This window comes from Sander lucioperca, chromosome 20, assembly GCF_008315115.2.
Source record: "Sander lucioperca isolate FBNREF2018 chromosome 20, SLUC_FBN_1.2, whole genome shotgun sequence".
Classification (NCBI taxonomy): Eukaryota; Metazoa; Chordata; class Actinopteri; order Perciformes; family Percidae; genus Sander; species Sander lucioperca.
In genome coordinates, this window is record NC_050192.1 from 25875484 (window position 1) to 25886698 (window position 11215).

Here is an 11215-nt window from a genome sequence, read left to right on the forward strand (position 1 = left end):
GGTAATGCTTAGTTCTAAGCCTTACTAAAAGAAAACTAATATTACTTTGATTATTAGAATCCTATTACACAAACACTGTAAAATAATTATTTCCTTCATACATAAATAGCAAATGCCATAAAAACTACAAGAGGGTATCTAAGGTCAAATAAAATTGTGGGTTTTATTTGCTATAGTTGACAGAGAGACATTTACAGAAAAAAACATAGGAATGGTTTACAGTAAACTATCACTATTATAAAAATATAAAACTGGAATCTATAACCATAAACATGTTATACAATTACTTTTGCCTACTGATAATACAGGAGATAAGACACCATAAAAACAGTAACAGAGTGCCACAGATACAGACCACAGCTATATTCTGGGAATATTTTCAGAGACATTTAAGATCTGAAACTTTTGGTGCAACACTTCAACACGACTGCAGCTTGTTTAGCCCGAAAATACGTAAAACATGTTGATGGTTTAAACCACTGAAGATTATGTTTTCACACTTGAAATTCCACAGCAGAAGAATTAGAGATGTATTCACCCTATCTGGAATATTTCATGTCATTGTTCACTTGTGTCTATAAGCCAAAGGTCTGTAGGATAAAGAGCAGGTGAATGCACTATAGGAAAAAAGCAACAACTAAAAAGCAGATACAACTTTAACACCAACAACAAACTTTTGTTGACAGTGAAAAGCAGTCCGGACTTGTTTCTCTGCCATAATTCTCCTAATTTGGAACGGGATGAGTGTTTTTACTGTAAGAGTCATGATGTCAACATGCACAGAGGTGGGTGTAACCTGCTAACACGTCTGGGTGTGGTGTACAGCAGACAAGGCTGTTTTTATATTTCTTGCATCAATGGGGCCCACTGAGCTGTGACACAGCACCTATATTTAGATTTGGGCTATAAAAACTCTGGCCTGCAGCCCAAGCTTCGCAAAAGGACTCAAGACCACTGAGTCCCATTTTGATGTGAATGTAATTAAGACCACGTGCCACATGACTGCAGTTGTGTGACAACTTTGTAAATACAATTATGGTGATTTTCAGATATTAACAGTTCAACCAAAGAATGATTTTTTTTCTGCCTAAGGTTCCCAAATAAGTATATATTTAAGTCATCTGCAGCTCTCTTCCCTATTCCCCCCCCCATGCTATTTGTATCTGAATTCCTCTCAAACGTCATGAAATATACTTAAACGAGAGCTTAGTTCCTCAAAACATTTTTGATCATTTGAAGAGTGTGGTCATATTGAAAATGACATCATTTCAACAAAATTTAACAAAAGCAATGAGCGCATCATTCAGATTTTCTGCTAAGTCATGATTTATCATCCTGTGATTCTTCAATGAAATATGTGGAGCTATTGTAGCATGATAAACTAACATCAATGTAGGGCAGTTACTGTGCAATAAGGCACCAGAGCTGTTTATGATTAATGACTGACAAGGATTTTATAATATAAAAAAAGTTGCATTCATTTTGGAACTAAACTGTCAGTTTTTCAAATAAATGAGATGGGAGGGGAACATCCCTTGTGACCCCTAAGGGCAACAATAAACATCCTTTATCCTTCATGTAGTTGTTTTCACAAGAAAAACCTATTAAAACTATTCTGTCAAACTAAAACTCGGTTGTAAAGATACAAATGGTTTGAACAAATGACAAATCAAAAAAGTGTTTGTTCAAGCTTTATTAAAAAAAGACTTCAGAGTAACAGTAAGCTGAGTGGGTTTGTTAACTGGTCTGAAGAGTGTTGAGCATAAAAATAAACTTATTTTATTTCTACGGTGTTGAGGTTTTCAGTAAAGATGCTCCAAAATCAGAATTTCAAATCATTTCTTTCATAAATATCTACAAAAACAGACTTCAATCAATATACAACATAGACATACGAAAAACTTGAGACGTCGTCAACAGGCATCTAGTGTTTTACACATTTTTCTGTGGTTGCCTGGAGACCAGTGGCTGCTGTGTAAAAGAAAAAAGAACATTGCAGTTAAGCAACCAAATGATGTTTCCGCTAACTGTATGGCACCTCGCGTTACCGTCGCAGACAAATTCAGCGTTGCGAGTGTTTTGAGGCTCGCAGCTGACGTCTGAGGGTAAAAACAAAGAGTCAGAATGGGGAGAAGGGAAAATGGCTGAAAATTGTCCAGAACTGCGTTTTGCACACTGCCGGTCAGGATTCGGCTGGTGAGGGCTGGTGAGGTGGTCCATTGCGGGTGCGGAGCTGAGACTGGGCGATGTCAGCCAGGGCGCTCTGGATCTTCTCCAGCAGCATATCGCCGCGGTAAACCACCTCCTCCAGACGGGCGGCGGCATCGTGGTTCTCCTCCTCCAGCTGCCGCAGACTGGCCGCCTGGCGAGAGGGCACAGCCGGTCACACTCACTTACAATCAAAAGAGGCGGGATTTGATGTTTTTGTGAATGAAATGACTGATGGGAGTTTTTTTTTTTTTTTTTTTTTTTTTTTTTTTTTTTAAATTGTATTTATGCAAATACATATGTAGTGCAAACAGTACAAACTGAGCTTCAGCCCTTTCAGTAAGCCAATTGGTGGATTGTAATTTGTTATGTGCAATACATGCGATGTTATTATTTTGTCTTAATTTATCGTCTTTATTCAGTTCTTATTTCAAATATTTTTAGAGATTGGCATGGGGTACTTTCCATAAGATCATCTCTCAATGCAAATCAAACCAGCTATTAGGCTAACCGACATAAAACCATGCCAATCTCTAGGTATGGTGAAGGGTATGTGATGATGTGGGGCTACTTTAATTCCAAAGGCCAAGGGGACTTTATCAGGATGCATAGTATCCTGGATCCATGAAATAACTGGCCTTTAAAAATGGCCTCTATGGGAATTTAACATAGGGGTGTACTCACTTTTGTTGCCAGCGGTTTAGACATTAATGGCTGTGTGTTGAGTTATTTTGAGGGGACAGCACATTTACACTGTTATACAAGCTGTACACGTAATACTTTACATTGTAGCAAAGTGGAATTTCTGTTAAGATGTGAGGGGTGTACTCACTTTTGTGATATACTGTATATGTTTGGGTGGACTGTAGGAACTGAATTGCCTTTCGGGGATAAATAAAGCTGTATCTGTATCAAATATGCAACATCTTTCATTGTAAAGCCTCCTTATCTATGACAGGAGGCTCTGTGATTGATGACAATCTCTCTTTCTAACTTGCCTGATGCACTGGTGACAACAGACATTATGAATAGCAAAACTATATGCAACGTCTTCAAGCCACAATAGCTTAAGAAACAGGAAAGTATAATTAGTTTAAATGATGGTCCACCAAAATAAGAAAAAAAAAGGAAAAACATGTTTCCAAGGCAATATTTCATGAACCCCAGCAAATGAAACTGAATGGCCAGATATATTACTAGAATAAATAAGGTAATCCTGTCACTCCATTACTGCATCATACTCTGTTTTACTCATCAACAGTTGTATGTTTGTGCTGAGGAGAAAGCTGCCAGTTAGCTGTAGGTGACTGATCACAGAGTGATGGCTCAGGGTGGAAAACTGTACAGTCATTTACTTACAGTCGCCTAAACCGATACATACCCATCATGCAATATTGCAAAATCAGTAGATCTTCATTAGGCTTTACATGTACAGTATGCAACCCTTTTTTTTTTTTTTTTTTTTTTTAATTATGTGATTTTACAGCACCTCAGATAATGAGGATGAGATATTAAAGTGTCCAAGCTTATAAGACTGTTGAATTGTGGCATTAAAACCGTATGGGCATTTTTCACTAAAAACATTTCGACGTGTCCCAGTAATAAAAAGCAAAAGGTGTAGATAATAAAAACAATGATGGCTAAATTCCCTTTAGCTGCTTCAGTTTCAGGGTCCCGGTATCGTGCATGCTGGCTCACTGTGACATTTGAAATGTAAAAACACTAAAGTCTATATTGCCATTTTGTGTTGGCTGTACTTATGATTTTGCTTTATTGACTAATGACGGCCTAGATGCTAGGGATTGGCCATTCCAGATATACTGTACATTGGTTACTCACTCATTTAAGTTTCATCTAAAACAGCCTTCTATTTTCAGAAAAGGAATCAAGACAGAAATAGCATTCTTTCCACTCTTTTTACATTGTAGCGAAAGTAAGAAATTAACTTAAAAGGCTGCTCATAAAAACTCATTGACCCTGAGAAACTTATTAATTGAGGTATTACATTGAGGTATTTGGTGAAAAATATGGCGATATCTGATTTTCTGATTTTTGATTTGGAATCAAAATGGTTAAAATCAAAACAATGCCCAGCCCTACTGTTTTTGGTGTTTATCTGTCAGTAAATAAAACATGTTTATCCAAGAGTATATTATTATTATCTTCTAGGCTTCGTACAATTAATAACCAGAAGAGCGGCCTGAAAACTGACTATAATCATTTTGCTTTTATACCCATAAGCAGCCATCATTTTCATGGTCAGAGTCTTGATCTGTCAATGTAGAAAGCAGCTGTACAAGTGGTCACCTGGCTCCCTCTGCTGACTGAACACTAGAAATACTAACTGGGCTTTTGTGTGTGTTTATTGTGGAATCTGTAACTGAAATGTGTGTCTTAAAAGGAACTTGGGAATGCGCTGACCTGCAGAGCTGCTGTGGACTCCTCGCTGGGCAGAGAGTCAATGAGTACATCCACATCTTTGGCTGTTCTGGCGATCAGAGCTGCAAACAGCTGGGCATACTCTGGGTAGAGGTTTAAAAAAAAATATATATATGTAACCCCGGCTACTGTTACACAAATCATGTTTCTCTATCTTGTAGTCAGTCACTAGCATACCAGTAAGACAGACCAAATTAAGGGAGAGAGAGAGATATGTGGGAAGAAGACAATGTTCAGTGTTGACTCAAATATGTTGTTGCAAATGATGCAGGCAATAGTATATTATGTGTTATGGACAGTGGTGGAAGAAGTATTCAGATCCTTTACTTAACTAAAAGTACTCATACCACACTAAAACAAAATACTCCGTTACAAGTAAAAGTCCTGCATTGGAAATGTTACTTGAGTAAAAGTATGTAAGTATCATCAGGAAAATGTACTAAAAGTATTAAAAGTATATGCATAATGCAGAAAAAACCCTCACATTTTAGAAACTGGAAACAATCCAAACAGTTCTGTCAAACAACTAAGTGTTTAAACAGCTAGTTTAAACTTGTAGGCCAATATATTGTTGGGCAGTTTAATTTATAATAAACCATCACATTTTATAAACTACATGTGTTTTGTGTGCAAAAATCTCAATATGTAAAGTAACTAAAGCTGTCAGATTTATGTAGTGGACTAAAAAGTACAAGAACAAGTAGTAGAAGTACAAAGTGGCATGAAAAGAAAAGACTCAAGCAAAGTACAAATACCTCTAATTTGTACTTAAGTACAGCACTTGAGTAAATGTACTTAGTTACATTCCACCACTGGTTATGGATTAATCACATCTGGCAATACCCCATCAATTTAATTAGGCCAATATTGGATTGGCACATCGATAATGTAAATCAGAAAGTGTTGAGAGGAAAGGTATATTAAATGAGAAGACAGAGAAGTGAATACAAATAAGGAACCAAAACAAATAGATCACCTTCGGTTGGGTTTGCTGGCTGGTCTCTGTTGATAGCTGTCTGGATGTTACTGAAGGAAGCAGGAGGCGCACATTGTTGCAGGACGCCGATGGCATTACAAAACTGATCTGCAAGCTGGACACACAACACCATTTGGATTACACTTTATTTCAAGCAAGGGGCTATGTATTAAGCTATATAGTTGTTGACGCTGCCAGTCAGTCAGCCAGCCATTTGCGACTTAGTAAATATGAGTCACTTTGAGGTTCCAACGTTTTAACGCTGCAGGACTGTAGCAAATGTTTCTGTGTACAATATAACATGAAGCTAGACTTGTTCGTGGTATAGGCCCCTGGTCGTTTGCTACACAGTGATGTAGCCATGTTAACAAGTTACTGGAATAAATATGAATACTGCTTCGCACTAGCTAGGCATTCAGGTGAAATAACCAGCCAAAATATACTTATTTTTTTTGTTAGTTGACGTATAAAAACTTCAAAATTAGTCTTACCGAATTGACAGCGTCTTGGAGTTGCGTTAGCCGGTCCGCCATTTTTTTTTTTTTTAATGTAATTTAACTAAATCCCGCTGTCATTGTCGCGAGAATGTCCTGACATAAGAATCTCGCGGTATTTGTGGTGTTTTGGAAGCTTTGGTTAGCATACTGTCGTTTAGCTTAGCTGTAGCCATTTAAATCATCTCAAGACTGACTTTACAGCAAAACGAGTAACGTTAAAGTGTTTAAATCAAGTTCATAGTTCATGTCCGCTGCATCAGAACCTTTACGTGTTGCTCCTTAATAGGGACTAATGTTAGCCTGTAGGTAAAATTAGCTACTAAACATCAACAGGAAGTAACGTTAACGGACTAAGTTAGCTATATACTCCAATGTCGTGCACTGTGAGTTCTTCAGGTACGACAGTTTCACCTCAACTATTTTCTAACTTTAATAAGAAACTACTTGCAATGTCAGTCGACCAGTTAGAACGATACCTTTGGAATATGTATGTACCTTAAGTTGATTTGCATGACAGTTTAAGCGTGGGTACTAAGTCAGCTAACGTTAATAAGTTAGCAAAGACTTGTGTTTGTGCTGCTGGTAATATTAGCTATGTTACTCTGTTAACTGAAGCTGCAATATTGAGTGCGTTCTTGCCTTTACGCTTACTGCGGCTGCGATAAATTTGGCGTACCAGTAACTAAATATATCACTTACAACCTACAACAAGGTTACGTTAGCTTGAGCGAATTAGCTGACCCAGCAGCTGTCATCCAAGGTGTGACGAGAACAAGGAAGGTAGGGTAGGGTTAGCAACGAGCTAATTACATGGTGTTTTTTTCTTAGTTCTCTGAAGTCATGGCTTTTTACTTTATTCTGGTCATTGTCCTGAACAACTAATGCTAGTTTTATTTACTTTAGTGACTCAAATTGGACATAATCTAAAAATGTACACATGTAATGTGCTTTATCTGGCCCAATGTATTACCTGAGATAAAAGCCTGATTAAAATGCAAAGTACATTAAAGTACAAGTAAATTCAAACTATTGTTTCCTTCAGAAGATATATTTACATGGTTTAATTTTGAACCGATCATCAGGTAGAGGCATTAAGACGAGAGAAAAGACAACCATTTAGCCCAGCTTTACAACCCAGATTTTAGCCATTAAATGGATTAGCCTATGGGCTTACCTGGTATTTATTACACTGAAATATATATCATCCCTTAATGGCAACATTATCAATTATAAAGTAAATAATCCACTGTTTTCTATCAAAACTACAATGCTGTAGTCATTAACCCTTCATAGTTCCTAGTAATGATGACTTGTATTTCCTCAGGCATGAACTGTACCTTAGAGAAGGTCCTGGCAGATGCCAAATCGTTAGTGGAGAGGCTTCGTAACCATGACAACGCAGCTGAGATGTTGATCGAACAGACAACGTCGCTCAACAAGCGAGTGGAGTCCATGCAACAGGTATGGCGTCACATTATATTGGTGCTAATTAAATATGAATGTTCTCGTTAATACTAAACTAACTAAAAGCTAACATTGACCTGTTAACGAAAATAAGTGCAAGGCAGCGATGTAAATCACTTTTAAGAGACATTTTTAGTTTGAAAACACTAGCAACCATAAAAACTGTTCTAACATTTTATACTGACATTTTCCAGTTGTTTTAATGGGAGTTGGTTTGGTAATCTCCTGTTTGCAGTACCAAGAGGAGATTGACTCATTGAACCAGGTAGCGCGCCATCGCCCTCGTTCTAGTCTGGTCCTGGGAATCCAACAGGAAAACCGTCAGATCAGAGAGCTTCAGCAGGAAAACAAAGGTAGGCAGGTGATTTGTAATGCTATTCTTATTGCGTGAGGAAAACATAGGAAATAGTTGTTGTTTTTTTTATTCATCATGCAATGTTTGGAGTAGGGCTGCACGATATGAGGAAAATATCTAATTGCGATTATTTTGACTAAAATTGCAATTGCAATTGCGATATGATTCACAATATTGGAGGGAATGATCGTTTTTGTATCATTATTTTTATTTTCATTGAAAATTATTAACATTGAAAGAAATTAAAATGATTATAGTGTGATTTTTGCGAGGATCTGTACCGAACAAAGATTTTTTTCTTTAGTCTGTAGGATAGGATTTGTAGGCCGGGACGTCTCTGCAGCACCACAGTACTTCATTCAGAATGGTTTGACACACATTTTGCCATTAACAAATATTGCGACCCCCCCCTGCGATTTGGATATTGCACTAGTCCATATTGCGATTTCAATACAATTGCGATTAATTGTGCAGCCCTAAGTTTGGAGTGGACTACTGTTCGGTCACAACCACAGAGAGGTGTGATGGCTGCACACAGCAAAGTGCAACAATATGAAGCTGACAGATGTTCTCGTAGGGGGTTTTCTTCCAGCGTTGTCCCCTACAACAAGCCTGTGCTCACTCCTGTGTGGTTCTCTTCTTCCTTTAGAGCTACGGACGTCGTTAGAGGAACACCAGTCTGCATTAGAGCTCATCATGACCAAATACAGGGAGCAGGTGTTCAGGCTCCTCATGACCAGCAAGAGGGACGACCCCACCATCGTGACCCAGCTGAAGGAGCAGCACACCACGGTCAGTGAGGCCTACTTGTTTCTTTAAGCGCCTGGTAATAGAGGGAATGTCACATATTACACGTGAGACCCTTTTTCCCCCCAACTTGATTGTAAACTGAAAAAAAATGATGATTTGATAAAGAGTTACTAAAGGCATAACAACACCTAACGGGTGTCATGCTATTTTAAGTATTTTTTTGTATTTATGTATTAAACTTTACCAACTTCCACTGCCTTGTATTTATACATTTGTTTTTCATCTTTACTAGGAAATGCAAGCACACATAGACAAGATCAATGAGATGGCCTCTGTGATGAGGAAAGCGATAGAGGTGGACGAGGGACGAATATGTGAAGAAGAGGAGAGGATTAAACGGCTAGAGGTAAAACAAAATGTCCTACCCTGTTCCATATGTACTTACAACAATTGTCCAACAGTTGTCCACATAAAAAAATGGTTTTTTTTTTTACCACATGGCACACTTTGATAGACATATGGTTCTGGTAGGCTAACACATAGACTGTATATAAAGATGGACGACGCGTCTCCACTTCCTCCCACTGTACAAAAGTAAAGCCAAAATCTCCTGCATATGGGCCCTGCAGTAGTGATTGGGAGTCAATCACAGCTGTCAATCATGATGTTTCACCCCGTTTTTATAGCATCAAATAACAATAATAAAAACCCAAACTTATCAGAAAAATGAACACTATCACTGCATGATAAGAGCTACTTAAAATGACCGAAACCATCTTTAGGGGAAAATGATTTTTTTGGTTTGGCCCATCTGCTAACATGGAAGAGGTGGGATTTATGGCCTATACTGTAGCCAGCCACCAGGGGGCGAAAAAGATGTTTGGCAGCTATTGTAGCAGTACTGCTAACTGAAGGTAGGCTACATTTTTTTTTTTTTTTTTTTTTTTGAAGGTAGGCTACATGAAAAAGTGAGAAATGTGAAATGTATGGAAATCCTAAACTATATATATCGTGCAAAACCTTCCAAATCTTGCAAATGAATTCCTGCACATTGTATGAACGCAGTCTACAGTTTAATGTTAGTTTAAGGTTACTAAGCAACTAGTCTATATCCACAACGTTCCACTTCCAGGATTGCTCCGTCGCTCATTTAGGATGGATATTCGTTGCCTTGGGCTTTCTTTGTGTTGCCGTTTTAAACTGCGGTGGATTTCTGAGGACTATGGTTAACTGCTCCTCAGATCTCTGCAGGGTAAATCCAGACAGCTAGCTAGACTATCTGTCCAATCTGAGTTTTCTGTTGCACGACTAAAACTACTTTTGAACGTACACATGTTCTACCGAAACAAGTTCCTTCCCGAGGCTATTTTGCAGAGGCGCCATTGCTCCGCGCCCAAGACGATTGTGACTGGTTTAAAGAAATGCTGATAAACCAGAGTACGTTTTTCTCCCATCCCGGAATGCTGTGTGGACTAGCCAGACCCTCCTTTGCAGCGCTGTGGAGGAAGGTCTGGCAATGCGAGACTACTAAGCAACAGACAGTAGATAACTAAGAATACCTGCATCTGTTACGTCTAGTCTGTACTCAAATGTTATTAAAACTGTCCTGTGGCAACTTGAGTTTCAGAAGCTTGGTTTAAAAAGCCTGTGATAATTGCAGACCATGACTAAGATGATTATGTAAACCACTCCATACATTTTTCACCATAAAGAACCATAATTTAAAATATGTGCAAGGCTGACCGTATATGTGGTGAGTGACGTGATTGATTTGGAGCCACCATCGTGCAAATATTCCAGATGCAGCTTTAAATGAAAAGCCAGATACACATTAGTAGTAATAGTGGTGGTATTATTACATCTGAAGGTATGGCTGTACATTTTTGTTTGTGTATTTTTAGCTGGAGAACATCGGACTCCGAGAGCTGCTGGGAATCAGTCGCGAGGCTTTCCTGGTGCTGAAGAGAGAAGACGCATCAGAGAACACGTCACTGTCGCCGTTGCTGACCAGCGCTGATGTCAGCTTGCGAAAGAGTTAGAGAGCCCATGGTGACTGCCCACCCCCAATCTCCCATGCCGCTGCCACTACTGTGTACAGTTTATTGCCACACACCACTTCCTCTTTCACCCTCCAGATTCTTTCAGCGATCCTCTACCTTCTCCTGGAGCATTTACAGCATGATGCTGCATCGCTGCATCGCCGTCTGAGGATTCAGACACAAGCAGTATGAACACGTGTGTTATGTTTGCTAATGTTGCCAGCATGCATCTGTGGTGCTGTGGTGCCTGCTAGGTTTTAAAAGTGAATGGGTAAAAGAAAGATTTGAGATGAAATAAATCTGTAAACAAGAAATTGTCTCTGCTGAGTTTCCTTGTTTTTGGTTCTGTTTGGTGGCCTGTGCAGGTACTCAACTTCTCACTTTCATTGTTCATGTTATTGTAGTATATACTGTATATATATATATATCAGCAGCTTAAAAGCAGGAATAGAAACATTATCCAACACATAGGATCTGCTGTAACATC

General features: G+C 38.6%; 2 protein-coding genes across 3 annotated transcripts; one reads left to right on the forward strand and one right to left on the reverse strand.

The window, feature by feature from the left end:
- Positions 1 to 1806: 1806 nt before the first annotated feature.
- On the reverse strand, positions 1807 to 6232 carry med21 (mediator complex subunit 21). The gene is made up of 4 exons (XM_031306470.2): positions 6115 to 6232; positions 5624 to 5738; positions 4630 to 4730; positions 1807 to 2362 (listed from the first exon to the last, which is right to left on the reverse strand). The coding sequence occupies exons 1-4, from the start codon at positions 6154 to 6156 to the stop codon at positions 2183 to 2185; spliced, it is 438 nt and encodes a 145-aa protein (XP_031162330.1). The 5' UTR covers positions 6157 to 6232; the 3' UTR covers positions 1807 to 2182.
- A 54-nt stretch (positions 6233 to 6286) lies between these two features.
- On the forward strand, positions 6287 to 11042 carry fgfr1op2 (FGFR1 oncogene partner 2). 2 transcript variants are annotated; one of them, XM_031306469.2, is made up of 6 exons: positions 6287 to 6516; positions 7445 to 7581; positions 7820 to 7937; positions 8589 to 8731; positions 8982 to 9095; positions 10591 to 11042. In XM_031306469.2, exons 1-6 carry the CDS (start codon positions 6492 to 6494, stop codon positions 10726 to 10728), a joined length of 675 nt encoding a protein of 224 aa, XP_031162329.1. In that variant the 5' UTR covers positions 6287 to 6491; the 3' UTR covers positions 10729 to 11042. The 2 variants fall into 2 exon arrangements, with proteins under 2 accessions (XP_031162329.1, XP_035852145.1); XM_035996252.1 differs by lacking the exon at positions 6287 to 6516 and having other exon boundaries at positions 7445 to 7602; positions 7779 to 7937.
- Positions 11043 to 11215: the final 173 nt, after the last annotated feature.

Coding starts and splice junctions, on each gene's coding strand:
- fgfr1op2 (XM_031306469.2), top strand. CDS start 6,492: ATGTCGTGCACTGTGAGTTCTTCAG. Junction 6,517..7,444: donor GTGCACTGTGAGTTCTTCAG/GTACGACAGTTT, acceptor GTATTTCCTCAG/GCATGAACTGTACCTTAGAG. Junction 8,732..8,981: donor TGAAGGAGCAGCACACCACG/GTCAGTGAGGCC, acceptor CATCTTTACTAG/GAAATGCAAGCACACATAGA.
- med21 (XM_031306470.2), bottom strand. CDS start 6,156: ATGGCGGACCGGCTAACGCAACTCCAAGACGCTGTCAATTCG. Junction 5,739..6,114: donor TCCAAGACGCTGTCAATTCG/GTAAGACTAATT, acceptor TTGTGTGTCCAG/CTTGCAGATCAGTTTTGTAA. Junction 2,363..4,629: donor AGTCCACAGCAGCTCTGCAG/GTCAGCGCATTC, acceptor CCCTCTCGCCAG/GCGGCCAGTCTGCGGCAGCT.